The sequence below is a fragment of the Vanessa tameamea genome, chromosome 5 (assembly GCF_037043105.1).
Source record: "Vanessa tameamea isolate UH-Manoa-2023 chromosome 5, ilVanTame1 primary haplotype, whole genome shotgun sequence".
In the NCBI taxonomy this organism is placed as follows: Eukaryota; Metazoa; Arthropoda; class Insecta; order Lepidoptera; family Nymphalidae; genus Vanessa; species Vanessa tameamea.
In genome coordinates, this window is record NC_087313.1 from 6,669,320 (window position 1) to 6,690,919 (window position 21,600).

Here is a 21,600-nt window from a genome sequence, read left to right on the forward strand (position 1 = left end):
AACATAACAACAATATTAAGTATTGATGAATTGATAAGTGGGTGGTACTTACTCAGACGAGCTTTGTGCAAGCCCGTCTTGAGTAACATTAACCAAGTAACATTATTTAAAGTACATCGACCAAAAAATTTGTAAAATTTTAATTTTTCAACACAAGTCATTGTGTACATAATTTATACTGACAAAAACTATATACTTAATGCTATAATTATGATATATTGAATAAATTATTTTAACCAATAAGGTGTGACTTGCACCCACTCAAAACCTATTGGCTTCTAGCAAGATATGTTGCTTTGTTCCGGTCGTTGAAAAGTTTCAAGTCACTGTGACTACAGACACTAAGAATATACATCTTAGATATCCTAGTTTGCTTTGTCGGTGTGAGGAGTGGTTTTCCTACTTTATCACCTTCATACGGGAATTGTGCTCAGACAGCCATACTCTTGTCTGAGTCCAAAAATATATAATCGTTTTGAACACCAATATACATTTGTATTATCTGTGTCATTATAATTATGTATTGGGGGGGGGCACGAGTTAAAATGGTCCCTGTGGGTAACGGTGGTGTGGTAATGTTATATAAGTATAAAGAATACAGTGTAAAACATTTTTTAAATGAGGCAAAAATATTTTTGTCTATTGGTGGTAGATTTTTAGATTAACGCGTTCAAATATACAATTGATAATCAAACAAACTCTTCAGCTTTATAATATTTGTTAATATAATGTATTACTGTCTCGTTGATCTAATGATTAGATATGAGCCCGCAGATTTTGGGATCCTGGGTTCCAACTCCGGGGAGGGTCGATTAAAAGTTAACGGGTTTTTCTGTAGAATTAAGCCCGGAGTCTGGAAGTTTGAAGTATGTACAGAAGCGTGTTGGACCTGTGCCTGAAGTCTCCGGTCATGTCGGATCTACCGTACCATCGGATACTGAGCCAACGCACGCACACGCGTATTGATACACTTTTTATTCTCCTTCGTACTTCGCAGTTGTGCATTTATAATTTGTCCTGCGTAGGCGGCCAGTCTTTCTTTCGAGAGATCTGTTGGGACGACATCAATAGATAATGAAGTTGAATTCTGTTATAGTGTATGCTTTTCCCCACAGCACGTAGTCCTGTATTCTCTCATCTCAACGCGTCTCTGCAAGGCATCACGACAATACGAGCGTTCGGTGCTCAGGAAGCTCTTATAAGAGAGTTTGATAACCATCAAGACCTTCATAGCTCTGCTTGGTGAGTGGTTTATCATTTTGTGCAAGTTTATGTCGCTTTCATATTTAAATATCGGGTATTGCTTTTGTTATGTGCAATTTTATAGAAATATTTCGTAGAATTTTACTACTCTGTGTCGTTAATCTGTCTGTCGTCTAACTCACTCACATGACACAAAAAGAATCGATGACATCTTGAATTATTTAATTAAACTAGGACAAATTCTTTACTAAACTTAGAATAGAATTTGTAATGTTATACACCATAACTTGACTGCAACAGTGACGTCATCCTTGTTATAGGTATTTATTCATCGCGAGTTCCCGTGCCTTTGGTTTTTGGCTGGACCTTGTGTGTGTCGTTTACATAGCTGTAGTCACATTAAGTTTTCTCGTGTTCGGTCAAGGTAAGAGAATATTTATATAAACATTTGAATTGCTTCAATAATTTCGATGTTTTTTTAAATAATATAGGCCTGTTCTTCACGATTTTTGTTTTGGTCCTTTTCTTTAATTATATTTTATTAAATGTATGTATTATGTTCGTGTTATAGAAGAGTACGGTGGTAACGTCGGTCTGGCTATCACGCAGGCGATGGGTTTGACCGGCATGTTCCAGTGGGGCATGCGACAGTCCACTGAGCTAGAGAACCAGATGACCAGCGTTGAAAGGCAAGGGAATTAAGATGATTTTGAGAATCTGTATTACCTAGCGTTCTTAATATAAATAAATTTATTTTACAGAATACAAGAATATTCGCACATCAAATCCGAACCGCCATTAGAGTCGGAGCCCAACAAGAAGCCGCCGCCATCTTGGCCGGATATGGGTCGCTTGAGTTTTAATCACGTGTATCTATACTACTCGCCCGAAGAACCTCCGGTCTTAAAGGACCTCACTCTGGACATACTGCCGAAGGAAAAAGTTGGAATTGTCGGTCGCACTGGTGCGGGAAAATCCTCGCTAATAAATGCGTTGTTTAGGTAACTGGTTGATACTCTATAAGCAAAATTATAATCATAAAATTATACGAGATTTCTCTCTTATATATCTATAGCAGAAAAAACACGATTAATAAACATAAAATCAAACAAGGTCTATATCAAAACTATTATATAAGATTTCATGGTCTTATAAGTAAATAAAATAATTGCAATAAAGTCGTAACAAAAACGTTTTAATAATTCATTAATAAATTATTGCACTGATATTATTTCTTTCACAGGTTAGCTACAATCGAAGGTGAAATCATAATAGACGGTCGTGAGACTTCCACCTTGGGTCTGCACGAGCTGCGCAGTCAGATATCTATCATTCCACAAGAGCCCGTTCTGTTCTCTGGCACCATGCGCCATAATCTAGACCCCTTCGACGAGTATCCGGATCAAGTTCTGTGGCGGGCTCTCGAAGAGGTTTGTGCTTTTCGTTCTTCCAATTAAATTTTATAATGTATTATTCACCAACCTACAATGGATGAACACCGAGGTGGGACATTTTCGAGCTGCTGTCCATGTGGTGTCGCAGGTGGAGCTGAAGGAGGCGGTGACGGAGCTGCCGGCCGGGCTGAGCTCGCGCATGTCGGAGGGCGGCGGGAACTTCTCGGTGGGGCAGCGCCAGCTCGTGTGCCTCGCGCGCGCCATCGTGCGCCGCAACCGCCTGCTCGTGCTGGACGAGGCCACGGCCAACGTCGACCCGCAGTCAGTGCCCTCGCTCATACGCCATGTCGGAGTTGTGCGACTCGCGCCCGACTCTCCGAGAAACACCTTGATTGCTTAATGGGGCTCGAGAGAGACCAAATTAATCACGTATAGTCCAAAATAAGTTATTTCCTTTAAGATTTTGCTGACTGGGTGTTGTATTTTGTTTGTAGCTTTCTAAAGGAGATGAATAAATTAGAGAAATAATTTTATTAATTATTTTGATCTTTCACAGAACGGATGCTTTGATTCAAACGACGATAAGAAACAAATTCGCGGACTGCACTGTACTTACCATTGCTCACAGATTACACACTGTCATGGACTCTGATAAGGTACAACATCCTCTAAATAAATACTTTATATAGAATGAAATATCTTAAACAAGTGTTATAAAATAAATTTCAGTAATTTCGGCTAAACAAACAGCCATACAATATATTCATATATCATGATTAAAATGTTTGTATGATTTTTATTGATTTTATTGATAAAATAAATAATCTTTTTAACATAAATGTACTTTTTTAATGGAATGGATTTATGAGATGCCTTGTATTTACATTTTGGTTGTCAATATATGTAATAGGTGATGTTTTGTTTATTAGGTGCTGGTAATGGACGCGGGTCAGATGGTAGAATTCGATCACCCGCACATGTTGCTGCAGAAAGAGGGCGGAGTGCTCCGCGGAATGGTGGACCAGACCGGCCGAGCAATGGCCGAGACTCTCGCTAGAGTTGCACTACAAGTAAGTTTTAACACTGAATCAATATCAGCATAAATGCCTGCACGATTCTACAAAGCTTTCATGTCGGAACAAAATGAAAAACTTAAATATTGAATAGACATATCTGGGACAGTCTATGGCATTCATTATAGATTCGTGGAAAGATGCCGTATTGAATATTGACAATGTTGTTATTAGAATACTACAATTGAAGTTGATAGTAGTATTTCAGTGGAATCGTGTTGTATTAGTAGCCTATTGATCAAAAGCTGTTTAGAGTAAATAATATTGAAAAGCTTTAAACAAATGGCGTGGAATAGTAAATGTAACATTTGCTCATCTTTCTGCCATTGGAATCAAATCCAAACAAAGTATGACAAGCCAATACAAAAAAATAACATCAGTTCTATTTCTGGCCACGTTTCAGTAATATTTGTGACTAGCTGTGCCCGCGACTTCGTGCGCGTTTGAATTTAACAAAAAAGTTATCGTTGTAACCTAAGTTAAAGTCCCATCAAAATCGGACCAGCCGCTCCAGAGATTAGCCGGAACAAACAGACAGACAAAAATTGAAAAAAAAAATGTTATTTTAATATATGTACCATGTATACATATGTACATATGCATTTAATAAAACGCGGTTATTTTAATATTATAAAGTGCGCCGTTACATTAATATTTGTGTTATTTTGTTCCAGGCGTACAAAAAAAAGAACTCACTAGAACAAGAAGCAACGGAGTGATGCTTCATAAGTTGTAGAAAATTAGAATGATTGTTTACTTAACTAATATTAGTAACTGCTTCGAATTTTGAAAGATCTAAGATGTATGATATTATGCTTCAAAAAGTGTTTAAAATGTCGTTTACATAATTTTAACCTATGGTTAATTAGGGGTTGACGCTATTATTTTATTAAACAATTGTATATTAAAAATTTATACAACTCCTAAATCATTATAGGTTATTTTTAATAGATCTTATTATTAAGAATAGAATATAAATTAATGTTACGTGAGTTTATAGAAACTTATAAACGAAATTGTTTGTGCCGTTCTATCACTAAATGAGACGAATCGTAATAAAATTTTGAGGTTTGTAATATTCAAGAGACTATCGAAAATAATGTTCCTGATATAAATTATTAATATGAGTCATAATTGATTTTGATTTACTTATCATACGCGGTGATTAAAATAGGTAGTAATAAATTATCTAAGGTCGGAGAGAAAATACAATTCTATAAACTCGAAATATATTTATTAGGGTTAATTAAATTTCGGGATCCCGGAAATAGTTGCAGTACTGGTTACACATGAAATTGAAAGCGTTGGTTTTCTAGCAATTTTATAGAATATATTGTTTATATATCGAAGATTAGCAAGCATCTCTTTAACCGACTTAGCTGAATTAACACTACCAATTTCGAACGCCGCTTTTTATACGAAAGTACGGATTGTGTACTTAAATGTAAGCATGTCTAATTAATTTGTTACTTATATTCACAATTGCGTCCCGCAATCATGTTAAATTATTATAATGTACTTAGAATAAATGATGATGAATTTTTGTGATTTTTGGTTACCGTTGATGAAGATTTTGATAATCTGAGTTTCTCAGAGTGATTCCTAATGTTACTTAAAAGTAATATGTGTGATATTGAATGTAATGTGTCCAGTGCCTGGCTACTTATGAAACCTATTTTTAATGAGTAATTGTTAGATCATTATTACAACGAAATACAATTTTTATATTTGCTAATCTAGTATTTTATTTCCATGTTTCACACCGGTTTTATTGTTTCATTATATTGCTATTTATTGCTTTGCTAAAGAATATTTTATTTAGGTAATAAACAACTTACATTTAACAATTATGGGATCAATATAAGATATTTGGGTTATTTTCTAAAACGAAAACTGAACTAATCCTTCAATAAAGTACCTAACTAGGCAGTCTTCTTTAGGTTTTTCGGAGCATATTCTAAACTCCAGAAAAGTTTTGGTTATTACAAATCTGACATATTATGAGATGAATTATAAAAACAAATTAAGCTCATGACAACGCAGTGCTTATTCGGTTTAAAGGCCGCAATCAAAGATACATGTGTTAATACTGCCAACGTCAAACCATAGAATATCTCAAACTAGTCACTGGATCAAAAATATTAGAGAGTCAAAGGTATTAGATGTTAAATAATAATAAATAAATACAATTCAGTTTGTGTTCAAAGTGTAGTATTAATCTTGAAAATGTGATGGTATATCTTAGATTGGAATCTAAGATAGATATTTAGTTAAATTAATGTCGATATCCTTCGAATTTCATAAATGTGAAGTTTTTATGCAAAATATTTTTTACAAAAATATGACAAATGAAGCAAATCCTCTATCTACACTTAATTTTATCTAAATATGATTACGCTGATTACGCTTCTTTCTTAACATGTTACTCAACTGAGAGAATTATTTAGTCCTTTCATATTATTGAGTCTGTAAGGTGTTTAATGAAAAAAACATAAATATCAGCTCATAATCACAGGACATATTATTGCAATACATAACACTAAAGTCGAAATGTTTTCCTTTTTCAAAATCTGCCATTTATGCATACTTACTCAATTGTCAGTATGCAACCCGTTAAAATACACGCATAATTGACATATTACCAAATAATAAACACAAATAAAACCACAATTAACTTTATCATTTTATTTTGAAGTTTATATAATTTTATACAGTAAGTTTATATTAACTTAAGATTACTATAAAAAAATCTGGAATGTAATGAGTATATAATACTACAAAGGATGAACTACTGGTTTTACAAACTACACATTATAATGTGGGAAAATACTATGCAACAATTTACAGTCAAACAAACACTTGCAAGACTTAGAAACGGCAGTGTGTTAAGAAGTAAAACGTCATGTTTAAAATTATACAGTACTAAATGCTATAGCAGCCTTTTCGAAATTTCAATGGAGGACATTCGTTATGAATATGATAATTAAATTATAAATAATATTATTTAATCAGTCCGTTAACTTTATTTAAAGATTAATAAAATTCTATTATCATTACTTTGTGAATTAGTTTTCACGTCGGACGACCCTCCTTAAATAGTACATTTTTGTTAAATTTTCTAGTGTATATGTCACCGTATAATTAACGATATTTGCAATTATCAGGTGGCGTATACATTTAATGTAATATTTTTAAATACAGAACGTCTTCACACACTGCTGTACATTCTACGTATCGATTATCACAGACCTCAAAACCGTCACTTTTTTTTTAATTTAGACATTTTACAAGAAATTAAATTAAAAATCGACGAAACTAGGAAATAGCAAATGGACAGAAACACTTATTAAATTAATACTCATTTTCTTTACGATAGTAAAATTATGCATAAACATAAATAAAATAAATAAAATACAACCGAACATTTAAATATTAATTGTCATGTTTGCAATTTCCCTTTGGCACAAGAAAGAGAAATGGAAAGAAGTTCGTAAGTATGAGAGAAGTAGATACTGAGATCTTAGAAAACTGTATACAGATTTCAAGTTGACTTATAACTAACTAAAATACCATTAATGTGATCGAAAAGTTTTTATAACTAATATCTACTCACAGTCTTCATACTATTGGCGGCACAGATGTTCGTTATGAAAACCACGCAACATAGTCTTGTCGTGTCACACACCTACACACCTACACTACTTTATACACATTCCGTAACTGCCTCGTTTCTGTACAGCTGTGCACGAGTCTGGGACGAAGTCTTCATGCAGTGTTTCACACGAGCGCCGTGAGACTTCCCGAGCGAGAATTTTTGCTCTCCTCCGTTTCAATCGTTTTCGATTTTTCCTGCAACGACATAATGATGCATTTTTATTTAATCCACTAATGTCCACCTAAAACTAAAGGCAAAGAACGGTAAAAGTTAACATGTCGCGAATGAGTGCCGTCACAAAGAGAAATGCAATTGTGGCAATTGTTGTCTAGCGGTATTTTTATTCCAATAGGTTTTCGTGACATAGTATAGGGGGGCCCACCTCCCGTGCGGGCGCGGCGGGCTTGGGCGGCGGCGGCAGCGGCAGCGCGAGGCGCAGCGCGGTCCAGAAGGCGCGCTCGTGCACGTGTCGCCACGCCACGAGGCGCGTGCGGCGCAGCACCTCCACCAGGCTCTCCCCCGCGTCCTTCGCCTCGCGCTTCAGCTTTGGCAGATCCTGTTCATTCGATTAGTATTGATTCATTTAACAGAATACGATTACAAATATATATATTTTTGTGATATAAATAGGCGTACGTGCAAATGGGATCACCGTCCATAGGAATTGGCGCTGTAGGCATTATAACCATTCCTTACATCGCCCATGCGCTACCTACCTTGGGAACTAAAATGTTATGTCCGTTGTGCCTGTAGTTACACTGGCTCACTCACCCTACAAACCGCAGCACAATAACACTTACTATTGCTGTTTGACGGTAGAATATCTGATGACTGGCTGATGGGTGACTAGGTGTCACCTGATCGAAATATCAAAATTTTTGAAAACCTTACAAACCTACCACCAAGTTTTAAATATCACAATATATTTCATACTATTATCTTTGGGTTCCTTGTTAACCTACTTACTGAATAAATTGAAGATTACTGTATTATATTGTATTACACATATTGTTTATCGAAGCAAACACGTAAGAATCATAAGTCTACTTATATCATATATTTCTTAACATATCCGAGAAACCTTAAAGTTTTGTTTTTATTTATCGAGAATACCTTGCAATTGATATTTTAACGAATTTGTTTTATCATTGGATCGAACCTGCAGCAATACGACGACAGGGGGTACGGGTAGGGCTCGCAATTGTCTCAACGCAGTGAGCAGCTGCTGCGGAGTGTACTGAGCGGGAGACAGCACCGCGACCAGCGACCGGCCGCGGGACACCTCGCCGACCAGCTCACTGTACCCTGAGGACCAAATCATATTCAATTTATTTGCGTACATTTCCTTCTACTGTATTTACTATATAGTATTGTTTTAATTATGTTGTTGATGATGTTATTTTTTATGGTTAAATAACGTTTTTTTATTGATAATAGATAGGCAGACTGATAAAAGAGTCATCTGATTGTATGTGGTCACCACCACCTATAACATATACATAATAAAAATACCAACCATCAAACCTTACATCGACATACGCCACCTATTTAAGGAACACAGAAGTTAAGCCCCTTGTACTTATAGTTACACTGGCTCACTCACCCTTTAAACCACGACGGAAAATACGAAGTTTTGCTGTTTGACGGTAATATGTAATCAGTGGGTGGTAACAACCCCGATAGGCACGTACAAAGATCTACCACCATAAAGACTATGAAATTTATACCATCATGTATGTCATACCTTCGTTCTATCCAAAAAGAATTAATTTAACTTTACTCATATTTTTAAAATTTTCTTGGGAGTCGATCATAACCTAACTGAGATTTATTGCGTCTTTTTCATATTTTTGGTCTAGTGCCTGGCTAGTACGACTTTATATCATGAGGCTTCGGATTCTCATCGGACTTTAAGAGTGCAGCAGTGCACACACTTGTGCTCGACGTGTCGGCTACCCTGGGCGGACGGGTGGTACTCACAGTGGTCGGGCTGCGTGGACAGCGTAACGGCGTGCACGCGGTACTTGTACTTGATGGCGAGCGTGGGCAGCAGCGCGCCGCGCACCAGCTCGCCGTCCACCGCCGTCCAGCTCACCACCACGTCGAACTCCTTCTCCAGCACTGGCGGCATCACACACAGTTGCATTACTTATTCTAGCAGTGAGGCGTAGCAAGCGTTTCTTAGACTCGAAGATTATAAAAATTGTTGTAAGCCGAACTGCCGATTCCGTTATAAACAATCTCTGAGCTGACTCAACGGGACAGTATTGATATATCATGAGAGCATGCTCATTAAAGAAAACGGTAACAGGCAAGTATTTGAGTTCTGTGCATTAAGATCAAGAGATTGAGTAGAACGAAATCGGCAACACCGTCTCGACTAAACCCTAGTTTCTTGGAAATTTACTTTTCTTTGCTATCGGAAAAAAGAGTATAGATAGAAGACGTAGGCATATTTTTTTAATAAGAGAATTACTTTAATTCTGACGTGGGCCAATAGGAGTCTTGAACGAGCTCGACCCATCTGCCTCCGCCCCCCCTATGTGAGCAGACAAAATAGAGTCAATGTTAATTCTGTGAAGAGCATCGGGAAAGTCGGGAACTGTAGCTCGTATACTTGGATCTATCTCTCAGAGGGTACGCTTTAGCTCCTATAGTTAGCAAACTACGCAGCAAGTGCATGTGTTGTCGGTGCATTGTGGTGGTGTGTGGTACCTCTGGCGCGGTGCGCGGCGGTGGCGGCGCGCGCGCGGGCGTGTCGCGCGGCCAGCAGCAGGCGCGGCGTGCAGCGGCGGTGACAGGCCAGCACGGACAGCAGCAGCAGCGCGCCCGCCGCGCCGCCCAGCGCCAGCGCGCGCCACGGGACCTCCGCGCCGCCGCACCACGACGCCTCGCCCGCCGCCCCGCTATCTGCATGCGCACAGAAAAGCCAATATTTACCATTAAAGAAAAAATAGTGTTTATTAAATATATACTTAAAAGTACAACCAAAAACCGATAAAATGAAAAACATTCATATTATGGCTACTAGACGTCGAAAGCAACAGTATCTTGGAATCTGACTGGCTAGAGAAGACCCGATCTAGAGCGACAAATAATTAGAACTATTCAAATTAATAAGCCCAAATTGGGACCAACAACATAAAAAGTATCTATAATCTGAAAGGAACACAAAATAGTTCTATTAATAATTCCCTTACGTTTGTAATGCACGGTGACGTAGTTTCTGGAGACGACCTCGTTGCTGTGCACAACGCACACGTACGTGCCGTAGTCCTGCGCAGACACCCGCTTTATGCTGAGGTAGGAACCGATTATTTCTTTCACGTCCTCTCTGAAATATTAATAACTCTTTAATTTTAAACATCTATGTCGTATGATAACCGCGATCTTTATAAACGTTGCATTAATTTATAACTTTACGTTTAGTTAAATATTTATTTTTCTCTTTTTGTCTTCATTGATTTGATATTCGAAACAAAAATAAACTGTATTTTTTTATTATATGTAAATCTATAAAATATAAATATAATAGTATAAATATATATTAGTAACAGCCTGTAAATTTCCCACTGCTGGGATAAGACCCCCTCTCCCTTTTTTTGAGAAGGGTAGGAGCATCCTCCACCACCTCTATCCTCCAATGCGGTTAGTGGATACACACGTGGCAGAAATTCATTGAAATTAGACACGTGCAGGTTTCATCACGATGTTTTCCTTCACCGCCGAGCACGAGATGAATTATAAACACAAATTAAACACATGAAAATTTTGTGGTGCTTGCCTGGGTTTGAACCCGCAATCATCGGTTAAGATGTAAAATTCTCATCACTCGGCACTAATTATATTAAATATTATTTAAATAGCCTTATACGAGTTTACTTGTACCGTTTTTTTGTAAGCTATCACTTTCGTAATATAAATTCTACTAATACTAATCAATTAATTAATCATTCCATTTAGGAAATCCTGTGTAGAAATGAACCAATTCGAACGCCGGGCTTTTTTCACCCGTATTTTTTTATAGAATAATATAATTTGTCGTATTTTGTAAATGTAAATAAATAAACAATAAAAATGTATGTAAATAAAACGGATAAAAAAAATAATTCAATATGTATATTTTTGAAGAGTATTTATTGCTATAAATGACTTTAAAAATATTAAAAGACCAATGTAATGTTCTGTGTAAGTATATATATTTATGACATAGATTAGCGGACGGGCAAATGGGCCACCCGATGGTAAGTCTTAACAACTGATCACAGTTATTAGCGCCATATGAAAATTTGATCACGAACATACTAATAATGAGAACGTATTTCGTCACAAAGATACTAAGTATTGCTGCGTTGTATAATTATCTATAATGATATAATAAATGCGAAAGTAACTCTATCTGTCTGTTTGTTGCTCTTTCACGACCAAACCAGTGAACTTCGATTAAATTTTGGTATGGAGGAAGGTTGAACTCCAAGGAAGGACATAAGGCTTTCTAAGTCTAATACTTGTAAAACGGGAGTAAAGCCGCGGACGACAACTAGATTAACATAATATTACTTAGCCACTTTATAATTCACACTTATACACATTCCCGTTTATTCCAATCGTTGCGGAAAGTCATATTCGAAACGTCAGTTACGTAACAATTAAAACTTAAATATCCTTAATCAACGCAATGTTTTATTTTTATGTATGTAATTAAATTAATATACATATTTATATTCGATATGATAATCAGCAATCTATTGGTACCAAACTTTATCTCAATTAAAATTAAAATATCTTAGTAATTATATAAACAAAAAAAACGATTTTCTGTATCCGTTATTATGACCGAATAATTGTAAAAAACTGTCCGTATATTATTAAATAACTTTAATTACTTCTTATTTCAAATCACAGATCGAATTTGCTTCAAATGAATAATTTTTATGAATTTACAAATACATACGTCCGGTTTCACTTCGAATTTCAACCTCAAAACTGATTAAATATTACGTTTTTATATTACTCAGACATGAGATTTAATTACATTTATTTCATACGAAAATGAAACATAACTATAATAATTCGCGTTATATTAAAATTAGCCATCATTCGCTATGTGTCTCTAATACGCGGAAAATCTAATTCTGAGTTTCCAGAACTGAATTAAGTAATTTTGCTAATGGATGCAAGCCGTAATCCACTTAACGGAGATGACATTACGTGCACATATTTCCGCTGTATTTTCAGACGATCAAAAATTACACGGAATATATTTAAATTGAGTTTTTCCTGAACTATGAACATTACATACGTTCTCATTGTATGTTATATATACATACGTATTTATCGTAAGGCCGGGTTTCTAGAGGTATAGTGTAACCTATTCAACTGAAGTTTTTTTTTAAATCGCATCTATTAATCGAGTACTCAACGAGTTAACATAGTAAAGTAATAGCCAGGAAATGCACCTAAATTTTGTCAAAGGAGGTTTTAGCGTGAACAAGAAAAAGTGGGGCTTTTTTCTTGAGGCGAAGTTTTGGAGCTTATTCCACCATGCTGATCTAATGGGGTAGGACCATTATGGCGGCGCGAAACCAACTGAACAACTAAGACATTTCTAAGGAGTCTTAACGTAAACCCGAACATGAGATGAGGACAAGTGAATGATGACGATATCCCAATCATAAAATATAAGTTATTGTATATGAATAAATAAACATCTTAGCGGTTCAAATTTGATACGTACCTCGTGGTTTTGGTCTCGTTCTGTGTTACTAAAAGTTCACCATCAGTGCCATTTGGCCACACCTTCCACCAACGAAGGTCGCTTCTAGCATCCGCCAAGTACGATCGACCTATAATTAAATGTATCATTGAGAAAAACTGAGACAATAATATAAAAAAATAATCATGTTGACTCTGAAAACGCATGCGAATATTATTTTTTTACAATCAGTAAAAAAAGATGAATATCGAACGGGATGTTATTCGCAGTTCACGGACAATAGAACACGGGAGAGATCAAGTGTAAAGACGCGGCGAAGAGCCATTTATTAAGTTATTTTTTATAACAGTGGTGTAACAAGCTAACAACATAAATGGTAGTATCCTTTACTTATTTTGAAGACGAAAATGGACCGCTGAACGACTGAACTCAAAGAACTACTCTAGGACTTCTATACTATACACGTTAGTTGTCCTCGTAAAAAACTTTTAAGTATTTATGAAAATCCTTTAAAAGTTTTGTAATAAAAAATCATTTGTGCCTCGCTGGGACCTGCTTGAATCGGACCCAATGTGTCCGCATTGGTTACACTGGTATCGCTACGCCGCTGGACCCCAAATATTTTAGAATTAAATGAGAGCTCAAATACAATAAAATAATTACATATATTAGATAAAATAACAATACACGCCCACGGAGTATATTTCGTCACTTTAATTGGTAACGTAATGAGTAGCTGCTAAAAATACAGCCGGCTAATTTCTACGAAAACCGTTGGCAACATTCGTGAGCGGACGAGTGTCAATTATAAAGGGTCAGAGATGTGTTGCTAATATTTTATTTCGGTAATTGTAAAAGTGAAAACTTACCAATCAACGCTTCGCAGAACAGCCGAAGTTCGATCCCTTCTTCCGCCCACTGGTCCTTCGAAATGAACATTGTTTTCGGCGCATCCGTTGGTTTTTCTGTGAAAACACGTTCGTTAAAACGTTTCAAGCGGTCATTTATATTTCATACTTTTATTAGTAATAACGAAAAATTATTTACGATAAGAATCTTTATTAAATATAGACAATATTTATATATTCTCGTTCGGGTGAAAGCGTAAAAATATAACTTTCCTATATTTAGATCTCAATGTAACGCTGAGAAAGGCTCGAAGCAATATACTTTCTAAATACTTAAACGTCGTACTTTTCAGACAAATTACGATGAACCAAATCATCGAAATCAGACTAAGATCACTGAGTCATCGTGTGCTTAATTTGACTTTATAATCATATCGTGATGTAACCTGACAAAATTCCAGCGCATGTGCATACACCAATCGTGTACGTCGTGTATGCATCAGCGTGTTAGCGACTCCAATCCTTAAGAGGAGAAGAAAACCTTTCGTAGCTATGGAATACTTATCGGCTGTAATATAATCGCTCACTTAAAATCAAAACAGCTTGAGATAATCTGTATTTGTTAAAATAAATTATGAATCACCACCCGTACCGCTTTGGAGTAGCGTTATAGACTAAGCTCAAGCTCAAAAACCTTTTCCAACTTTTAACAAGATAGAAAGCATTTGCCCAACCGTGGGACTGTTACAGACTGTTACTTTCAAAACTCACCTAATATATCTAATCTGACTGTATGCGTCTCGCTGTGCGTCTCGTTGCTGAGTCGGCAGGTATAGTTTCCGGAGTCAGCGCGGGCGGCGCGCCTCGTGTAGAGCGTCTGATTCGCCGCTTCGGGATACAGGATTAGGTTGGACACACCCGCAGACCAAGGATAAGCTACGCCATCTTTGAACCTGGACAAACGAAAGAGATTAATTAATGGTGATATTTCACACTAAAGTAAAGGCAATTAAAAATGAATCTCTTATCAACAATAAATCATAATATTTGATATGTAAAAGTGTTCCGAAACATAACAATGTTCGACCGCGACTAATCTGACTTGTTGTCCGGAACGATAATGGTCTGGACATTAGTTTTGACCGTCTATAATCTCAATCGAATAATTATGCTAGTTTTAATATTATATGTAACCAGGCACCCGTCCCGATATGCGCGTATTATACATATAAACCTTCCCCGTAAATCCCTCTATTTATGAACATTGCATTAAAACCGTAGCCTAGTTTAAAAGATCTAAGCCTAAAAAAAAAGACAAAGGCCTACTACAAATTGTTTCAACATTACGGTGCAATTCTAATATGCATTTTTTTTTTTGATTGTAGTTGGAATAAAATTATGCAGACATATCATAAATAACGTATATCTAGACGACATCAAGATACACCGAAATCGCGGAGAACACATATGTGGATATCGTATTGATAGACGAGAATCTGAATGTACGACAAATATTGGATACATAGTTTTTAAATTGATATTGTCAATCATTGCGTCTCAATTCAACAAATCAAAGAACGTTACACTCAACAATATTATGTCTGTTTTTGATTACACACGATTTAAATAAGAAATATAAATATTTATAATCGTTTTTCTTTTGTTTTTCATATCGAGCGAACAATTTATCTCGAACTATATATAATATAATAAAGTAGGTATAAGATATAGTGAAACAGGCAAGTAGGTACTTTTTATAATAAATGCGAAAGTAGCTCTGTCCGTTACGTCTTCACGCTTAAAACGCTGAATTGATTGAGGTGAAATTTGGTATGGAGATAATTTGACTCCGTGGAAAGACATAGGCTAGTTTTTTCGTCGAGAGGAATGGGGTTGAAGGTTTGTGTGCTTTAGTTTTATAAATTTCGCGCAGGTAAAGCCGCAGGTTCCGCTAGTATCTTATATATAATTTGAGTGTACTTTTTTTGTACAATATTTGTAACGATAACGATATTTCGTAATATTTTCAATCTTATTGAAATTGAAATTAAGATAAAATCGGTTCACTCCGCATATCATAATTTTAACATGTAAAAAATATAATTACTGTGTAATTAGGTACCATTTATCTATGTACATATATAAAATTGTAACTAGATTTTTTTTTGTCAAGTTTTTATCTTCGTTGCGAAATCAAAGGAATCCAAGAAGAACTGAATATCAAATGTAATTAAACATTTTTTGGTAGAACGTTCCTTGGAACCAAGTGTCTAATTCTAAAAAAAAAAATATTATTCCCATGTGATACACCAGTAGTGTAGAGGTACACCAGTACCGTACAAATTGCACCCGTGCGAAGTCGGGTCAAATCGCTAATTTTTTTATAACATTAATAAATATTTTAGCCATATCTTACTAATAATATCTTACTACATGTACTGTCAATTTATCAATGAACATGATTATCTAAATTAAATTTAATTCATCCAGTGCTATCAACGATTTGGTGAATTAGTGAGAAACCGGCAAGAATTTCGGTTATCCTTTTACTAATCGAATGGAATACTTATGTATATAGTTGATATACAATAAATGTATACATAATGTATCAAATTAATTAAATGTATATGGCTGTTATATAAAAACAGTTTATTATGACAATATATTATTATATAAATTGGCAAATTAGAAGTGCATGTGAGTTTTTTTGTATGATGAAAACTGTGTCGAAAACAAATTTTTATCTATAAAAATACGTAATAAAACTACTTCGAAATGGTGCAATGGTAAAAACGTGTGCATCTTAACCGATGTTTGCGGGTACAAACCTTGTCCAGGACCATTAAATTTTCACGTGCTTAATTTGTTTTAATAATTCGTCTCGTTAGGTAGTGAAGGAAAACATCGTATTAAAGTTCAATGAAATTCTGCCACATGTGTATCTACCAGTCGCATTGGATCAGCGTAATGGAATAAACTCCTCACTTCACTCTACTGGGAGTGGCACAATTAAAGCCCTTACCTTACTATTGATATACGTGAATATTCAATGCAATGGTCATGTTCTCATGAAACAAATCACCAACGATCAGTATTTACAGAAAGTAAATGTTTTTTTTTTTTGTTAATTGACAAACAAAAAAAAATACATACGGTAGTTATTAACGCAAAAAAAATGTAGTTACTGTTTTTATTTTTACGATAACTTATCATTAACTAAAAAACTAGTAGTTAATAAATTAATTTATGATTTCGTTATTAATTATTTCATCATAGAAATACTGTCAGTTAACGAGCTCATATAATCACGGTAGCCATATTTGTCGCGAATAATTAATATTTGAAACTTGTATACATTAAGTAATTTACGCAACACACGTAATCAAAAGTCTACCTTTTATAGTGAGTCATTTGTCCAACTTTTTGCCAATATACGTCATCCCTGAACGAGAAGGTTGCTAGGCGGCGCGCACGCAATAAGAATCGAAATCGTGGGAGCATTTATATAACAAACGAAAACACATGCGGATGATGACATATGTATAATGTGCTTCTAATTTCATCCGTTTATCTTACACCCGTCGAGCCTAGAAGGTAAGTGCTGAAACAGATTCCTTGAATTTTATAAATTTAAACAGTCTATTCAATAGACGTATCATAATATAGATACAGATGCTATCACAGAATCACGTCATTTGTATTCTGTGTATAAACAATTTACATTAATTCAGATAAAGATCGTAGAGATAACGCATAAAAATGTTCATAACAAACGTTCACGATGTGTGATATATTGTGCGTTCTTATTATTCGCAATGGCGTTCGATAAGAAAAAAGATCAGATTCAGTGACACTAGATAACAATTAGGAAGCCAAGTGGACTGTCATTCCGGGCGGTCGCGGACCGACGACGATGGCGGGAAGCGCCCGGTGGGTTGCGTCGCGCGTCGCAGCCGGTGGCGCAATGCATTTGCAGCTGCCGATTGTCAGCTATTCCGAGAAATGGGGATTACATTATTAAACTCTCGCAAGCGGGGAAATCGTTATTCTCTAAGGCTTCAAATGACATTCAGGCGACGTTAAATCTCACCGTGAGCGAGAGCGAGTACCTCTAAGAAACGGCGAAGGCTAAATATTTAGATTCCCATAATTCCGATAGAGTCATACCAGCTGTAAAGTGTTCAGGGAACGAAGCTCGCACAAACAAAACGTCACAAGAACCAACGATTCCCGCGAACAGTAAAATTTTGCGGTAGCCGTTTTTGAATCGTTTGAAAGTAAAACAAACATTTGTTCGATGTTTCATCGCAAGGCCGCGTGGGGATCGTTTCCGAGAATCGGCGCCGGAGCGCAGCCTGGTGTATATCCATTAGGTAGATTCACCGGTAATATCCGCTTGTTCGCAAAGATAACTTGCGTGTATAACTGTACCGTGAAACATTATCTTGGAACATTTAAAGCTGATGGAACTTTCAAATCGTTCCACATATTGCTTGCTCCCATTACGCAAAACACGTACATAGTTTACTTTACAATGTGCTTCTCAGAAAAAGTATTTAAAAGTGTGCGTATGTTTACAGAACTCGGTCCCTGGGAGAACGTTGCCAATATTTATATCTTTTATGACAATGACTCATGCATCGTTCATATAAAACACAACAAAATTCAATTATAATTGATGGACTTGATTCCAAATGTGTAAAGAACTTATTGTATAATTATATTATCATACAAAATACGAATAATATTGTAAAGTAATACGTAACCATTCAACTGTGTGTCACTCACTGGCAATTATTTTTCCGCAAGAGCGAAGATTCGAAGAAAAATTATTGAAACGAGTTGTGTTGCACGCACGCGGTTTTGCCAACGGAAATCCATAACATTGTAACAGAGTAAAGGGGAAAAAGAATAAAAAGTCGAATGCAGACGGAGTGCGGTGCACTTTGTAGGCTCCGCTCCGATGTTTTTTGTATCTCGGTGCGAATGTTCATGACGTGAGACGTCTCCGGTAACTCGAGGGCAATTATTTTGAAATTAGTCTGTCAGTGTATGATTTTTTTTTTGTGATATTTTGTGGGAAAAGGAGTATAATCTGTGAAACGGAGTAAATTAGTACCTTAATTATATTATTATTATTGGATGGTCTATACTTAAAACATTCTGTTTTTTTTTAAATTACAACAAAAGAACAAGTCTAACAAATATTATTAATAATATTTTTTTATTTAAATAGTTAAATCTTTAGGTATGAAATAGAAAGAACCTTTTTGAACATTTAAATGTCAATAGTACCTATAATAATAGTTTAACGGTAGAAGGGCTTGCTGGCAACTCTTAAGGTCGCCCTGACCCCTTGGCCTATTGTCGACATTGTCGTACGCACTCTTAGAACATTATTTACATTTCAAATACAGTTAGACAGGAAATTCTATGCTTGCAATTCTGACTAATATTATTATTGGGAAAATGCGTTTGTTTGTTACGTTTCAATTCTTAACTATTCAATACAAAAGAGGACATAGGGCCCCTCTCCCCTTAAACTCAGGCAAACCCGTAAGCAGAAACCAGTTTTGAATAACTATCCTAGCGACGCATTCGTGTGATAAAAAGAAATCCCTCCACATCCTTCAAAACCAAAAAAAAATCTGTTTTCTTACATAAAATGAATGATACGAAAACGAAATAAAATTAAAAAAAATCTCTGAGATGAGGTCATTGCGTCTCGTCCGGCCATGCATCTCGCGAATATTTCCGAAAGGCGAACCGGTCTTTGACCCGAGTGTCGGATTGCAGTCAGGATCCAGCCACAAATCATTCGTGCATCCAACACCGCACAATGGATACGTACAAATAAAACGAACACATATATAACCTGTGTGTGTATTTATACACACACATAAACAAGAGAGCTTTTGTTTTATCCCATCTTATATTTCAAACGGTTATTCCACCAGGTAGCCATGAGTGAGGTTTCAAAAGAATGTACACTGGCAATAGCATTGAGATGAAGAATGATGGGGCTGACGCTAAGTACTGATAAATAATATTCCTCACACATACTTAGATCGTTAACAAATTTAAATATTTGGAATTTATGGTAAAATAGATACGCGCCTGTTCTACTTAACGTTTCATTATGATGTTTGAAAAACATCTGATTTGGCCAAACGCTTGAACACGTGAATCTCAATCGAAGCACTATTGAGTTTTCACCGACTCGAGTCATAAATAGTATCTCTCCTGCTCGATAATAATTTAAAAAATCACGAGGTAACAACTGTGTATTGGATGAAATTATCACATGTATATCCTAATATATATACTAATGTGCTGAAGCAGCGTCTGAGATCAGCTTTTTAGTATTTGCCCAGCAATGGAACATAAATATTAATTTTTAAAATCTTCACGTCACGATAATTAAATTTAAAAAGAGCAAATAAACTTTAGTTACTATTGTAAGAAATGATATCTGAATATGAGAACAGCTCACTAAAGACAATATTAACATTTAAGAGAACTTGAAATCTATGCTAATATTATAATTGCGAAAGTAACCCTTTTACCGCTTCAAGCTTAAACCGCTGAACCCATTTAGTTGAAATACGCTGTGGAGATAATTTGGAGTCCAGAGGCAAGATATAGGGCTACCACATTTAATTCAATCGTCTATTGTAAAATGGGGGTTGACGTTTCGTGTGCGAGTAAAGCCACAGGTTCAGCTAGTAAAATATAAATAAGAAATTATTTGAAAAATATTATTTTATTTGATAATAATATACTTAAAAGGTAAGCAGAGACAAAAGGGATTGTGACATTAAGTATATAGACATCATTACATAGTATAAAACAAAGTCGCCTACCACTATCTGTCCCTATGTATGCTTAGATCTTTAAAATTACACAACGGAATTTGAAGCGGTTTTTTTTAATAGATAGATTGATTCAAGAGGTTTATATGCATAATACATGCACAATATAATAGAGAAACACTGATAATTTTAGAGGTTTCTGAAGTGATGTCGTAAATAAACACATTTTTGCGCTTATATTGTAAACGCTGGCTGAACCCTACGAGATAGATCAAAATAATGTACAACAGTATTGTACACCTTAAAAAGTTCTTTAAAAAAGTCCGTGATAGTATATGTCTATCTCTTAGGGAAAACCCACAATAACCATTTTTTATCTTTTACTTTTTATGAGATATAATGGCTTATTTTCGAAGCAATTTTAAGCAATACAGCATTAATCCTTATCCAATTAGTACCTTAAATACATTGTGCATTTAATAAAGATCAATATGGTTTTTTTGCAGCATATAATTTAAATGAATATTTTCTAAGATATTACAGATTTAAAACGCAGGGACATAGCGGTTTGTATTGTCTAACGACCGAAAAACTGTAAACGTTTGAACTGCAGCGTTGCACCCGTGAGAAGCCGGGGCGGGTCGCTGGTTTACTATAAAATCATACTTTTTAATGATTTCAACTAATTAAAATGATCATTAAATAATAATTATAGACTTATCTCAAGTTGGTTCGACGATACGAATTTGTAATAAAACTCGTTTAAGATACGACATAATTATCTTTATTTACCTAAAAATGTTAAACGACTTTTGGACAACAATTTCCTTACTCTTATTAAATATTTCATTGGAAAAAATTTAAATAATTTAATATTCCAAGTCTACCTATACTAGTAT

The 21,600-nt window shown here is 35.5% G+C and overlaps 2 protein-coding genes across 3 annotated transcripts in view; one reads left to right on the forward strand and one right to left on the reverse strand.

Moving 5' to 3' along the window:
- The window catches only part of LOC113392624 (ATP-binding cassette sub-family C member 4-like), a 29,614-nt gene extending 24,209 nt beyond the window's left edge, over positions 1-5,405 (forward strand). For both annotated transcript variants that reach the window (XM_064220764.1, XM_064220765.1), the window contains exons 19-27: positions 1,116-1,242; positions 1,524-1,627; positions 1,775-1,892; positions 1,965-2,204; positions 2,447-2,633; positions 2,746-2,918; positions 3,154-3,253; positions 3,527-3,667; positions 4,345-5,405. In XM_064220764.1, coding sequence (XP_064076834.1) covers positions 1,116-1,242; positions 1,524-1,627; positions 1,775-1,892; positions 1,965-2,204; positions 2,447-2,633; positions 2,746-2,918; positions 3,154-3,253; positions 3,527-3,667; positions 4,345-4,389 — 1,235 coding nt within the window. In that variant the 3' untranslated portion in view covers positions 4,390-5,405. The remainder of the gene's footprint in view (positions 1-1,115; positions 1,243-1,523; positions 1,628-1,774; positions 1,893-1,964; positions 2,205-2,446; positions 2,634-2,745; positions 2,919-3,153; positions 3,254-3,526; positions 3,668-4,344) is intronic.
- Positions 5,406-6,345: 940 nt separating this feature from the next.
- The window catches only part of LOC113392650 (uncharacterized), a 37,706-nt gene continuing 22,451 nt past the window's right edge, over positions 6,346-21,600 (reverse strand). Inside the window, exons 3-11 of the mRNA XM_026629180.2 lie at positions 14,661-14,842; positions 13,911-14,006; positions 13,063-13,171; positions 10,526-10,659; positions 10,041-10,235; positions 9,306-9,446; positions 8,485-8,630; positions 7,708-7,881; positions 6,346-7,519 (exon numbers count right to left, since the gene is read on the reverse strand). Of these exons, the coding sequence (XP_026484965.2) occupies positions 7,448-7,519; positions 7,708-7,881; positions 8,485-8,630; positions 9,306-9,446; positions 10,041-10,235; positions 10,526-10,659; positions 13,063-13,171; positions 13,911-14,006; positions 14,661-14,842 (1,249 nt within the window). The 3' untranslated portion in view covers positions 6,346-7,447. The remainder of the gene's footprint in view (positions 7,520-7,707; positions 7,882-8,484; positions 8,631-9,305; positions 9,447-10,040; positions 10,236-10,525; positions 10,660-13,062; positions 13,172-13,910; positions 14,007-14,660; positions 14,843-21,600) is intronic.